Source organism: Mytilus californianus, unplaced genomic scaffold (assembly GCF_021869535.1).
Source record: "Mytilus californianus isolate M0D057914Y unplaced genomic scaffold, xbMytCali1.0.p SCAF_6, whole genome shotgun sequence".
NCBI classification, from domain to species: domain Eukaryota; kingdom Metazoa; phylum Mollusca; class Bivalvia; order Mytilida; family Mytilidae; genus Mytilus; species Mytilus californianus.
In genome coordinates, this window is record NW_026262712.1 from 37055490 (window position 1) to 37070527 (window position 15038).

At 35.0% G+C, this 15038-nt stretch overlaps 1 protein-coding gene across 12 annotated transcripts in view; it reads left to right on the top strand.

The window, feature by feature from the left end:
• Positions 1-15038, top strand: part of LOC127706182 (kinesin-like protein KIF21A) — a 122384-nt gene that overhangs the window by 33088 nt on the left and 74258 nt on the right. For all 12 annotated transcript variants that reach the window (XM_052210620.1, XM_052210629.1, XM_052210628.1 and 9 more), the window contains exons 5-9: positions 8734-8790; positions 9861-9953; positions 11812-11940; positions 12882-13061; positions 13983-14098. In XM_052210620.1, the coding sequence (XP_052066580.1) occupies positions 8734-8790; positions 9861-9953; positions 11812-11940; positions 12882-13061; positions 13983-14098 (575 nt within the window). The remainder of the gene's footprint in view (positions 1-8733; positions 8791-9860; positions 9954-11811; positions 11941-12881; positions 13062-13982; positions 14099-15038) is intronic.

The following is a 15038-nucleotide window of genomic DNA, read 5'->3' on the forward strand; positions in this document are numbered from 1 at the left end:
CTAAATTGACAAGGATTACCTGTTATCCTGCTAAAGTTCTATGGTTCTCTGAGGTGGTGAGTTGAGTTCTATTCCTATCTAAATTGACAAGGATTACCTGTTATCCTGCTAAAGTTCTATGGTTCTCTGAGGTGGTGAGTTGAGTTCTATTCCTATCTAAATTGACAAGGATTACCTGTTATCCTGCTAGAGTTCTATGGTTCTCTGAGGTGGTGAGTTGAGTTCTATTCCTATCTAAATTGACAAGGATTACCTGTTATCCTGCTAAAGTTCTATGGTTCTCTGAGGTGGTGAGTTGAGTTCTATTCCTATCTAAATTGACAAGGATTACCTGTTATCCTGCTAAAGTTCTATGGTTCTCTGAGGTGGTGAGTTGAGTTCTATTCCTATGTAAATTGATAAGGATTACCTGTTATCCTGCTAAAGTTCTATGGTTCTCTGAGGTGTGAGTTGAGTTCTATTCCTATGTAAATTGACAAGGATTACCTGTTATCCTGCTAAAGTTCTATGGTTCTCTGAGGTGTGAGTTGAGTTCTATTCCTATCTAAATTGACAAGGATTACCTGTTATCCTGCTAAAGTTCTATGGTTCTCTGAGGTGGTGAGTTGAGTTCTATTCCTATCTAAATTGACAAGGATTACCTGTTATCCTGCTGAAGGGATATGGTTCTCTGAGGTGTGAGTTGAGTTCTATTCCTATTTAAATTGACAAGGATTACCTGTTATCCTGCTAAAGTTCTATGGTTCTCTGAGGTGGTGAGTTGAGTTCTATTCCTATGTAAATTGACAAGGATTACCTGTTATCCTGCTAAAGTTCTATGGTTCTCTGAGGTGGTGAGTTGAGTTCTATTCCTATGTAAATTGACAAGGATTACCTGTTATCCTGCTAAAGTTCTATGGTTCTCTGAGGTGTGAGTTGAGTTCTATTCCTATCTAAATTGACAAGGATTACCTGTTATCCTGCTAAAGTTCTATGGTTCTCTGAGGTGGTGAGTTGAGTTCTATTCCTATCTAAATTGACAAGGATTACCTGTTATCCTGCTGAAGGGATATGGTTCTCTGAGGTGTGAGTTGAGCTCTATTCCTATCTAAATTGACAAGGATTACCTGTTATCCTGCTAAAGTTCTATGGTTCTCTGAGGTGGTGAGTTGAGTTCTATTCCTATCTAAATTGACAAGGATTACCTGTTATCCTGCTGAAGGGATATGGGTCTCTGAGGTGTGAGTTGAGCTCTATTCCTATCTAAATTGACAAGGATTACCTGTTATCCTGCTAAAGTTCTATGGTTCTCTGAGGTGGTGAGTTGAGTTCTATTCCTATCTAAACTGACAAGGATTACCTGTTATCCTGCTAAAGGTCTATGGTTCTCTGAGGTGTGAGTTGAGTTCTATTCCTATGTAAATTGACAAGGATTACCTGTTATCCTGCTAAAGTTCTATGGTTCTCTGAGGTGGTGAGTTGAGTTCTATTCCTATGTAAATTGACAAGGATTACCTGTTATCCTGCTAAAGTTCTATGGTTCTCTGAGGTGTGAGTTGAGTTCTATTCCTATGTAAATTGACAAGGATTACCTGTTATCCTGCTAAAGTTCTATGGTTCTCTGAGGTGTGAGTTGAGCTCTATTCCTATCTAAATTGACAAGGATTACCTGTTATCCTGCTAAAGTTCTATGGTTCTCTGAGGTGTGAGTTGAGTTCTATTCCTATCTAAATTGACAAGGATTACCTGTTATCCTGCCAAAGGTCTATGGTTCTCTGAGGTGGTGAGTTGAGTTCTATTCCTATCTAAATTGACAAGGATTACCTGTTATCCTGCTAAAGTTCTATGGTTCTCTGAGGTGTGAGTTGAGCTCTATTCCTATCTAAATTGACAAGGATTACCTGTTATCCTGCTAAAGTTCTATGGTTCTCTGAGGTGTGAGTTGAGTTCTATTCCTATCTAAATTGACAAGGATTACCTGTTATCCTGCTGAAGGGATATGGTTCTCTGAGGTGTGAGTTGAGCTCTATTCCTATCTAAATTGACAAGGATTACCTGTTATCCTGCTAAAGTTCTATGGTTCTCTGAGGTGTGAGTTGAGTTCTATTCCTATCTAAATTGACAAGGATTACCTGTTATCCTGCTGAAGGGATATGGTTCTCTGAGGTGTGAGTTGAGCTCTATTCCTATCTAAATTGACAAGGATTACCTGTTATCCTGCTAAAGTTCTATGGTTCTCTGAGGTGGTGAGTTGAGTTCTATTCCTATCTTAATTGACAAGGATTACCTGTTATCCTGCTAAAGGTCTATGGTTCTCTGAGGTGGTGAGTTGAGTTCTATTCCTATCTAAATTGACAAGGATTACCAGTTATCCTGCTAAAGTTCTATGGTTCTCTGAGGTGGTGAGTTGAGTTCTATTCCTATGTAAATTGACAAGGATTACCTGTTATCCTGCTAAAGTTCTATGGTTCTCTGAGGTGGTGAGTTGAGTTCTATTCCTATCTAAATTGACAAGGATTACCTGTTATCCTGCTAAAGTTCTATGGTTCTCTGAATTGGTGAGTTGAGTTCTATTCCTATCTAAATTGACAAGGATTACCTGTTATCCTGCTAAAGTTCTATGGTTCTCTGAGGTGGTGAGTTGAGTTCTATTCCTATCTAAATTGACAAGGATTACCTGTTATCCTGCTAGAGTTCTATGGTTCTCTGAGGTGGTGAGTTGAGTTCTATTCCTATCTAAATTGACAAGGATTACCTGTTATCCTGCTAAAGTTCTATGGTTCTCTGAGGTGTGAGTTGAGTTCTATTCCTATCTAAATTGACAAGGATTACCTGTTATCCTGCTAAAGTTCTATGGTTCTCTGAGGTGTGAGTTGAGTTCTATTCCTATCTAAATTGACAAGGATTACCTGTTATCCTGCTGAAGGGATATGGTTCTCTGAGGTGTGAGTTGAGCTCTATTCCTATCTAAATTGACAAGGATTACCTGTTATCCTGCTAAAGTTCTATGGTTCTCTGAGGTGTGAGTTGAGTTCTATTCCTATCTAAATTGACAAGGATTACCTGTTATCCTGCTGAAGGGATATGGTTCTCTGAGGTGTGAGTTGAGCTCTATTCCTATCTAAATTGACAAGGATTACCTGTTATCCTGCTAAAGTTCTATGGTTCTCTGAGGTGGTGAGTTGAGTTCTATTCCTATCTAAATTGACAAGGATTACCTGTTATCCTGCTAAAGGTCTATGGTTCTCTGAGGTGGTGAGTTGAGTTCTATTCCTATCTAAATTGACAAGGATTACCAGTTATCCTGCTAAAGTTCTATGGTTCTCTGAGGTGGTGAGTTGAGTTCTATTCCTATGTAAATTGACAAGGATTACCTGTTATCCTGCTAAAGTTCTATGGTTCTCTGAGGTGGTGAGTTGAGTTCTATTCCTATCTAAATTGACAAGGATTACCTGTTATCCTGCTAAAGTTCTATGGTTCTCTGAATTGGTGAGTTGAGTTCTATTCCTATCTAAATTGACAAGGATTACCTGTTATCCTGCTAAAGTTCTATGGTTCTCTGAGGTGGTGAGTTGAGTTCTATTCCTATCTAAATTGACAAGGATTACCTGTTATCCTGCTAGAGTTCTATGGTTCTCTGAGGTGGTGAGTTGAGTTCTATTCCTATCTAAATTGACAAGGATTACCTGTTATCCTGCTAAAGTTCTATGGTTCTCTGAGGTGTGAGTTGAGTTCTATTCCTATCTAAATTGACAAGGATTACCTGTTATCCTGCTAAAGTTCTATGGTTCTCTGAGGTGGTGAGTTGAGTTCTATTCCTATCTAAATTGACAAGGATTACCTGTTATCCTGCTAAAGTTCTATGGTTCTCTGAGGTGGTGAGTTGAGTTCTATTCCTATCTAAATTGACAAGGATTACCTGTTATCCTGCTAGAGTTCTATGGTTCTCTGAGGTGGTGAGTTGAGTTCTATTCCTATCTAAATTGACAAGGATTACCTGTTATCCTGCTAAAGTTCTATGGTTCTCTGAGGTGGTGAGTTGAGTTCTATTCCTATCTAAATTGACAAGGATTACCTGTTATCCTGCTAAAGTTCTATGGTTCTCTGAGGTGGTGAGTTGAGTTCTATTCCTATGTAAATTGATAAGGATTACCTGTTATCCTGCTAAAGTTCTATGGTTCTCTGAGGTGTGAGTTGAGTTCTATTCCTATGTAAATTGACAAGGATTACCTGTTATCCTGCTAAAGTTCTATGGTTCTCTGAGGTGTGAGTTGAGTTCTATTCCTATCTAAATTGACAAGGATTACCTGTTATCCTGCTAAAGTTCTATGGTTCTCTGAGGTGGTGAGTTGAGTTCTATTCCTATCTAAATTGACAAGGATTACCTGTTATCCTGCTGAAGGGATATGGTTCTCTGAGGTGTGAGTTGAGTTCTATTCCTATGTAAATTGACAAGGATTACCTGTTATCCTGCTAAAGTTCTATGGTTCTCTGAGGTGGTGAGTTGAGTTCTATTCCTATGTAAATTGACAAGGATTACCTGTTATCCTGCTAAAGTTCTATGGTTCTCTGAGGTGGTGAGTTGAGTTCTATTCCTATGTAAATTGACAAGGATTACCTGTTATCCTGCTAAAGTTCTATGGTTCTCTGAGGTGTGAGTTGAGTTCTATTCCTATCTAAATTGACAAGGATTACCTGTTATCCTGCTAAAGTTCTATGGTTCTCTGAGGTGGTGAGTTGAGTTCTATTCCTATCTAAATTGACAAGGATTACCTGTTATCCTGCTGAAGGGATATGGTTCTCTGAGGTGTGAGTTGAGCTCTATTCCTATCTAAATTGACAAGGATTACCTGTTATCCTGCTAAAGTTCTATGGTTCTCTGAGGTGGTGAGTTGAGTTCTATTCCTATCTAAATTGACAAGGATTACCTGTTATCCTGCTGAAGGGATATGGGTCTCTGAGGTGTGAGTTGAGCTCTATTCCTATCTAAATTGACAAGGATTACCTGTTATCCTGCTAAAGTTCTATGGTTCTCTGAGGTGGTGAGTTGAGTTCTATTCCTATCTAAACTGACAAGGATTACCTGTTATCCTGCTAAAGGTCTATGGTTCTCTGAGGTGTGAGTTGAGTTCTATTCCTATGTAAATTGACAAGGATTACCTGTTATCCTGCTAAAGTTCTATGGTTCTCTGAGGTGGTGAGTTGAGTTCTATTCCTATGTAAATTGACAAGGATTACCTGTTATCCTGCTAAAGTTCTATGGTTCTCTGAGGTGTGAGTTGAGTTCTATTCCTATGTAAATTGACAAGGATTACCTGTTATCCTGCTAAAGTTCTATGGTTCTCTGAGGTGTGAGTTGAGCTCTATTCCTATCTAAATTGACAAGGATTACCTGTTATCCTGCTAAAGGTCTATGGTTCTCTGAGGTGTGAGTTGAGTTCTATTCCTATCTAAATTGACAAGGATTACCTGTTATCCTGCCAAAGGTCTATGGTTCTCTGAGGTGGTGAGTTGAGTTCTATTCCTATCTAAATTGACAAGGATTACCTGTTATCCTGCTAAAGTTCTATGGTTCTCTGAGGTGTGAGTTGAGCTCTATTCCTATCTAAATTGACAAGGATTACCTGTTATCCTGCTAAAGTTCTATGGTTCTCTGAGGTGTGAGTTGAGTTCTATTCCTATCTAAATTGACAAGGATTACCTGTTATCCTGCTGAAGGGATATGGTTCTCTGAGGTGTGAGTTGAGCTCTATTCCTATCTAAATTGACAAGGATTACCTGTTATCCTGCTAAAGTTCTATGGTTCTCTGAGGTGTGAGTTGAGTTCTATTCCTATCTAAATTGACAAGGATTACCTGTTATCCTGCTGAAGGGATATGGTTCTCTGAGGTGTGAGTTGAGCTCTATTCCTATCTAAATTGACAAGGATTACCTGTTATCCTGCTAAAGTTCTATGGTTCTCTGAGGTGGTGAGTTGAGTTCTATTCCTATCTAAATTGACAAGGATTACCTGTTATCCTGCTAAAGGTCTATGGTTCTCTGAGGTGGTGAGTTGAGTTCTATTCCTATCTAAATTGACAAGGATTACCAGTTATCCTGCTAAAGTTCTATGGTTCTCTGAGGTGGTGAGTTGAGTTCTATTCCTATGTAAATTGACAAGGATTACCTGTTATCCTGCTAAAGTTCTATGGTTCTCTGAGGTGGTGAGTTGAGTTCTATTCCTATCTAAATTGACAAGGATTACCTGTTATCCTGCTAAAGTTCTATGGTTCTCTGAATTGGTGAGTTGAGTTCTATTCCTATCTAAATTGACAAGGATTACCTGTTATCCTGCTAAAGTTCTATGGTTCTCTGAGGTGGTGAGTTGAGTTCTATTCCTATCTAAATTGACAAGGATTACCTGTTATCCTGCTAGAGTTCTATGGTTCTCTGAGGTGGTGAGTTGAGTTCTATTCCTATCTAAATTGACAAGGATTACCTGTTATCCTGCTAAAGTTCTATGGTTCTCTGAGGTGGTGAGTTGAGTTCTATTCCTATCTAAATTGACAAGGATTACCTGTTATCCTGCTAAAGTTCTATGGTTCTCTGAGGTGGTGAGTTGAGTTCTATTCCTATCTAAATTGACAAGGATTACCTGTTATCCTGCTAAAGTTCTATGGTTCTCTGAGGTGGTGAGTTGAGTTCTATTCCTATCTAAATTGACAAGGATTACCTGTTATCCTGCTAGAGTTCTATGGTTCTCTGAGGTGGTGAGTTGAGTTCTATTCCTATCTAAATTGACAAGGATTACCTGTTATCCTGCTAAAGTTCTATGGTTCTCTGAGGTGGTGAGTTGAGTTCTATTCCTATCTAAATTGACAAGGATTACCTGTTATCCTGCTAAAGTTCTATGGTTCTCTGAGGTGGTGAGTTGAGTTCTATTCCTATCTAAATTGACAAGGATTACCTGTTATCCTGCTAAAGTTCTATGGTTCTCTGAGGTGTGAGTTGAGTTCTATTCCTATGTAAATTGACAAGGATTACCTGTTATCCTGCTAAAGTTCTATGGTTCTCTGAGGTGGTGAGTTGAGTTCTATTCCTATCTAAATTGACAAGGATTACCTGTTATCCTGCTAAAGTTCTATGGTTCTCTGAGGTGGTGAGTTGAGTTCTATTCCTATCTAAATTGACAAGGATTACCTGTTATCCTGCTAAAGTTCTATGGTTCTCTGAGGTGGTGAGTTGAGTTCTATTCCTATCTAAATTGACAAGGATTACCTGTTATCCTGCTAAAGTTCTATGGTTCTCTGAGGTGTGAGTTGAGTTCCATTCCTATGTAAATTGACAAGGATTACCTGTTATCCTGCTAAAGTTCTATGGTTCTCTGAGGTGGTGAGTTGAGTTCTATTCCTATCTAAATTGACAAGGATTACCTGTTATCCTGCTAAAGTTCTATGGTTCTCTGAGGTGGTGAGTTGAGTTCTATTCCTATCTAAATTGACAAGGATTACCTGTTATCCTGCTAAAGTTCTATGGTTCTCTGAGGTGTGAGTTGAGTTCCATTCCTATGTAAATTGACAAGGATTACCTGTTATCCTGCTAAAGTTCTATGGTTCTCTGAGGTGGTGAGTTGAGTTCTATTCCTATCTAAATTGACAAGGATTACCTGTTATCCTGCTAAAGTTCTATGGTTCTCTGAGGTGGTGAGTTGAGTTCTATTCCTATCTAAATTGACAAGGATTACCTGTTATCCTGCTAAAGTTCTATGGTTCTCTGAGGTGGTGAGTTGAGTTCTATTCCTATCTAAATTGACAAGGATTACCTGTTATCCTGCTAAAGTTCTATGGTTCTCTGAGGTGGTGAGTTGAGTTCTATTCCTATCTAAATTGACAAGGATTACCTGTTATCCTGCTAAAGGTCTATGGTTCTCTGAGGTGGTGAGTTCAAACCTTGTCCATGGTGAGTTGAGTTCTATTCCTATTGTAAATTCAGAAATTATTGTGTGCACTTATTATTGCGATTTTTGAATAATGGACAAAAATGTGAGACTAATTATTGCAATTTCAGGAAAATCTGCAGTAAGATATCAGATATCAAAATGCAAGTTCTTATTATTGCGATACTAACCCAGTCACACTATTCGCATTAATAAAAACCTTGCAATAATTTCTGAAGTTACAGTATCTAAATTGACAAGGATTGTAAACCTGTTATCCTGCTAAAGGTCTGTGGTTCTCTGAGGGTACTCAGCTTCATTTACCAATGTAAACTAGCCGCCATGATATACCGATGGTAGTCGAAAGTGATGCTAAACACCAAAAATACAAATAATCATTCACAGAGGAATATCAGCTTTTAAAAATTTGATACCCGATTCATTTGACATTATCAAAATGAAAAGTGATGTTTGAAGTTTAACATAGGTTTTGCATTTTATTTAAGCCTTTATTTACATTTAATTTTAAGCATAATTGAGGCTTGTCAACAGGACTAAGTTGATGAAATGCTTTCTCTGCTACATGAAAACATGACAGTCTGGTCTGTGGTATTGGCCAATCAGTGCTTAGCTTACATTTTTTAATCCTTCAAAAAAACGTTGCAATTTCATTTATAACATGTTTATGACTCAAACAAGTTTTGATAAACCAATGCACTTAAATCCTATCATGAAATGTAATCCATTATAGGTTTGTCTGGAATATGAGTTTGCCGAGAACTTTATATATAAATTTTCCTTATATTGAGTTGAATTGTTCTATTATTATTTTTTTTCAGCTTTATAATGAAGAAATCCTAGACTTATTAGACACGACTAGAGACCCTGATTCAAGGGTAGGTGTTTCCATTAGTGGTCAGTTGATACCACTGCTGGTTAAGTGGAAATCTATTGATTTGGTCATTTAATTGTGAGAGTTTTGATGAAAATAGTACAAAATGATTATTTCCGTAAATGAAATTGATTTTGTAGACAGTGGAAGAATATTGGTTAATGATTGAAAATGAAGATAAGCAAAAGATTTAAATAGATTTATTTTGTCATTAAGTGATGGGGAAAGTCTCGGGACCTTAGTACAAAATGTATATTTCCATACATGAAATTTATTTACAAAAGTCTATTTTTAGAATATTGGTTAATTCAAGTTGAGACAAAAAAATGTGAAATGATGTTATTGTGTGATAAATAACATATTAGATTTTGAACGGTTTTATTGCAAAATAAAATCCCCGATGATATATGTTGCAGAAATGACACATTATGGCTTATTGAAAATTTATACCTTTTTGCACTCTGAGAATTAGTCATGATTAACTAAAGAAATTGAAAGATATCTATAGATTAATGTTCATCAGAAGATATTTCAGTGATATAATATTGATTAAAATTATTTAATTCAATTAAAAAAAAAAAAACTACAGGGGAAATTTGATTGTTTGCATCACACTAAAATCTGCAGGGGGAAATGTGAAGCTTCTCTGAATGTTTACTCTAAATGAAAAAAATAATTTTGGAGCAATCCTCTTGTGAATAAACCTTGAATTTATTTAAAAAATTAAACTGCTATTGAGTATAAATCAGAATTGAAATCTATACCTGGAAGCTTCAGCATTGACAGACTTTATTTTAAACATGTTAAAATTCAATCCTCTTACTTAATCATAAAAAAATACAATATTTTATAATATATGTTTATTAAAAACTTAAATTTGTGCATTTTCCGTTATATTTCCCATGTTACAACATGCAACAATGCTAATGTTATTTAGTCACAGAAAGAACCAATTGTTCGATGACGTCATTTATGCTGATTGACCTCAGGTCAACAGATGTAACTCATGCATAAACAGCTTGAGATTGGTCTATTATGAATTATTAAATATTCTTATTAATTTCTTTTTTACAGGGTAGAAAATCTCATATAAAGATTCATGAGGATGCCACAGGTGGTATATACATGGTTGGGGTCACCACACAGTCTGTTGGATCTTTAGGTGATGTAAGTATAAAGGATAGGGGTGATGACACTTTGGATACAATGAGGACAAAGTGTGAATCTCTCTGTAAATAATAGGTTTACTTGGGGCAATCACAGTGGAACCAGAAGAGTGACACTTGTGGCATATATCCATAGTGATTTAGATCCCATATTTGCTGTTATCTTGATTTAACTGTAAGGAGTATGAGTGGAAGGAGGTGTGGGGAATACTTTATGGGGACAGCAACCCAATGACTCGAATGACAAAAGACATTTTTGGGAGAATAATCATGTCAAAAAATGCTACATTCAGTATTGGAAATAAAGGGTACAAGGGGGTTTGAGATGTTATTTATGCCTTATTTTTGCATATATAATTTTCCCATTGCAGGAGATGTAACAAAATTTTCTAAGATATTACTGCAAAACAATGCTTAATTTTAAATGCAGATTTTTAAAAAGCCATTTAATGAATTTAATGCAAGCATGTTACAAAAAAAAAGTGAAATGATAAAAAAACTGAACTCAAAGGAATATTCAAAACGGGAAGTCCCTTATCAAATGGCAAAATCAAAAGCTCAAACACATCAAACGAATAGAAAACAACTGTCATATTCAGACTTGGTACAGGCATATCCTTATGTAGAAGGGGCCTCAGTGGCCGAGTGGTCTAAGAAGTTACTACTGTAATCACTAGCCAGTCAACACTGAGGTTGTGAGTTCGAACCCCGCTTGTGCGGGTGCACTCGACTCCAATCTTAATCAACTAGGATTGTCAGTTTTCCTTTCGAAGGTCGGTGGTTTCTCCAGGCACTCTGGCTTCCTCCACCAATAAAAACTGGCCGCCACGAAAAAGCCCAAAAGCAGTGCTTAAAAGTGGCGTTAAAACACCAAAAATCTAATCAAATCCTTATGTAGAAAATGGTGGATTAAATGATTTTTTCGTTGAAATGGATGTAAAAATATCAAATTTGTATATTTCTGCCAGGTTATTGATCTAGTCTTTTGTGAGCCTCTTGTTCCATTTTTTGTCGGTAAAATCATTTGTCATGTATATATGTATATTCATATAAACAAGTCTAAATTGAAAACAACGTTCAAACCTATGATTGCGTTGGATAAAAACTGCAATTTTTATACGTGTGCATGCAAAACAAATTTCTTGGTAGAGGGGTCTAAATACAGCACAAACAACATTTTCCAAAAGACCAAATGAGTGAAAAAGTATATTTTAACAAAACGCATTTGACTAGCCAGTCGAACAACTGATGTTCTTAAACCCTGCTGACTGCCGTTGGCGATCGCCAAATAAGCGGATCACAAGATGTAACAAAATAGATCTTATTATTTATTTATTACCAAACAGAAAATAATAAACTTGCGGAAAAGATGGTATACCGCAAACATGAGGTGCAAAAATTTGTACACCATATCCGGATTTCGACAATTAATGTCTCTTCAGTAATGTAAGGAATCGAAACGGTATTTGGAAGGCCATATAATTTACCTCAATTTAGGATAGACTCTTGAATTTTGAAAGAGTCAAAATAGGATGAACGGATCATATAAACCCGAAGGCAAATATAATACAAGCCCAAACGAAAAAATATAAACAAGTCTAAATTGAAAACAGCGTTCAAACCTATGATTGCGTTGGATAAAAACCTCAATTTTTATACGTGTGCATGCAAAACAAATTTCTTGGTAGAGGGGTCTAAATACAGCACAAACAACATTTTCCAAAAGACCAAATGACTGTTTAAAAGCTGTTTTATGCTTATTTTCAGATTATGCATTCTAACTGTATAAAAGCTGTTTTATGCTTATCTTCAGACTATGCATTCTAATTGTATAAAAGCTGTTTTATATATATTTTCAGACTATGCAATTATTACAAAATGGTGCTTTATCACGTGCTACAGCCAGTACAAATATGAATGTACAGTCATCTAGATCTCATGCTATATTTACATTACATGTAAAACAACACAGGATGGTCCCTAATGAGGTATGTTTAGTATAGGTATGCTTGCAGAACACCTGAGATCACCCGCTTTTTGTGGGGTTCTTATTGCTCAATCTTTAATTTTCTATGTTGTGTTTTGTATATAACTGATGTTTGTCTTTGGGTCGTTTTCCATTTTTATGCTCCTGTCATCACCAAAGTTTCAATGTCCGTGGGTATCTTTCACTTCTCTTTCAGACATCTTGCATTCAATCATTATCATAGCTGAAATAAGTTCAAACACTGCTTGTGGAGTGTTAGTTTTTTTGCTGAAGATTGGTGGTTCTCTGGTTTTCTCCTCCATGATATAGCCAAGGTTGTTGAAAGAGATATTGAACAACAACAAACAAACATCAGCTGAAATCGATTGCAGCTTTTGCTGTATTCAAATGTAATGAATTATTATATTATAAATATGAATAAAAGGCAATGTGTGGTAAATGTCAATTATACAGAAACCAGAAGACATGTAGAGGTCATATATACAGTCTTAAAAACAATATACAAACAACTGTAAAATATGCCAAGTTCTATAAATCGCCCGAGTTAAAACAAGTTGTGAAAAAATTTCTCTGAAAATTTCAAAGATCTACTTTTAAAATCAAATTCCATAAATGACAAATTAAATTCCATATATGACTAATCAAATTCAGACATTTCTTTAAAAAGACAACACTGAAATATCTTATTGTAAGAACCAGGAACTCTTTTTCACGAAAAATCTTATGATAAAACTTATCATAAGTTATACTGAAATATTCACGACTTACATATATTGTTGAAATGCCTGATCACCTTTGTATTCCCAATGGTTTTGGTTTAGAAAGGTTTTAATAAGTTCCTTCTTTTTAACATAATGAAACAGTTACTAAATAATGTTCATATAATTTACATATTTGTAAAATTTCTTAGTATACATTAATAATATTTGTTTAACTTTTCAGCCTGAGAATGATGATGATGAAGATGAGAAGGAAACAGATTCTACTCAGGGAGATGTGAATGAGTTCGAGACATTGACAGCCAAATTTCACTTTGTCGATCTGGCGGGTTCAGAGAGACTCAAAAGAACTGGTGCTACTGGAGATAGAGCCAAAGAAGGCATTTCAATCAATTGTGGCTTGGTAAATTTATATGATGTGATCTAATACTGTAAAAATATTTGAGATGTTTTTATTATTGCAAAATTGCAATGTAATAGGTTTAAGAAATTAAAAGATAACATTTTAATTTTTAATAGCATTATTTGTTTGCAGCATTTTGTGAAATCTTAATATTTAATCTTGTATTTTTATCAATCATGTCAATTGTTTAATAATGGAAAAAATAAATTGTAGAAATTTCTAAATTTAGAGGAGTTAAAAATCTGCATCAATTAAATATCATGAATAACACATCATCATAAAGGTATACAAATTTAAACCTTATAAGTTCATGATAGTTATAAAAAATGGGGGTAAATAGCAAAAGACAGTAACCCAAAAGCAAAATGTGAATAAACTTAACAGAATCACAAGAGATCTAACATGCATGTAAGTGGACTAAAAAGTATATTGATGTTTTCATGAATAAAGTGTAGAACATTGTCTTCATAAGGACTATTTCATGTCAAAAATGAACTCCTGTTTACAAAGTGTACAAGAAAAGGTAGATTGAATTATGAAATGTATGATTAAAGACCAAAACTTAACAACAATAAAAAAAGAAAAAGAAAACTTTCAAATCAGTAGACTATTCATTGAAGTTGCATGAAGAAAAAATTGTGAAAATTGAAAATTGATTCCATATTTATTTTTTTTTTTGAGGCAACAATTATGAAAAATTGCTGTCGTTACTGTAAATTTTTTTTCTTCATTTTTATAAAAAAAAAACGTATTTTTATTTTTAAATGTTTTGTGGAAAAAAATAATGATATATGGATTCTTAAAATCCTTGGAATAAAATTTTGCACAAATCAAATTATTTTGGAAAATTCATGGTATTGAATCCCTCAAATTCCTTTAGGAATTGGTTGCCCCCTTATTAAAATTTCATGTTCATTTTAGCTTGCCTTAGGAAATGTGATATCAGCTCTTGGAGATATGTCCAAGAAATCTACTCATGTCCCTTATAGGGACTCTAAATTAACCAGACTACTTCAAGACTCCTTAGGAGGAAATAGGTAGGTAATTTAATCTATAAAATCTGCAATAATTTAAAATGGTATATCTCTAACAGAAATATTAAAATGGACATAGGTAATTTCTTGCACAGTTTTCATTTAAAGAGCTCTGAGTATTAGAATTACCATGATACAAATTTAATAATTATGATAAGTAAGTCCAAAGAAATCATTCAAAATTATTGCATGTTTTAAAATAAGCAAGTTTAAATTTCTTTGGTGTTTGAAGAGTTAGTTAATGCCATAAAAATCAAGCTGATTTAGATATTCTTCACATGTATTTACTGGTTTAGGTATAATATCAGGTAACATTTGCCTGATTCATTTCACATAAATTTCGTTTTATTAACAGAAATTTTTGTCTGCAAATTTTGTATTGTGTTAAGTGGTCAGTAAATATGATACTAGAAATAAAAAGACATGTAGGGTATATGTCTATGAAAACAAGCCAACAAGACAAAGACATCTTAGTTGTTTGGGTACTGTAAATTCAGAAATTATTGCGAGGTTTTTATTATTGCGAATAATGCGAATGGGTGAGTATCGCAATAATAAGAACTCGCATTCTGATATCAGATACATATATCTGTATGCAGATTTTCTTGAAATCGCAATAATAAATCTATTTTTGTCTATTCTTCAATAATCGCAATAATAAATGCATGCAATAATTTCTGAATTTACAGTATACTGAACAACGCAAAAAAAATCAGAGACCTCTAGAGATCAGCATTTAGTTGATAGGTATATTTTAGTTTTGTACACTTGAAGTATACCAAAATGTACACACATGTTGTTAAGCATGTTAAGGGTACTATGTATTGCCATGCAATACTCTCAGGGTGCTTGTTAGATATGGCATCAACATATGTATTTTTAATGGATTTATGGGATATTCAGAGGCAAATGAATTCATTTGATAGCACACTTTAAAGTTACC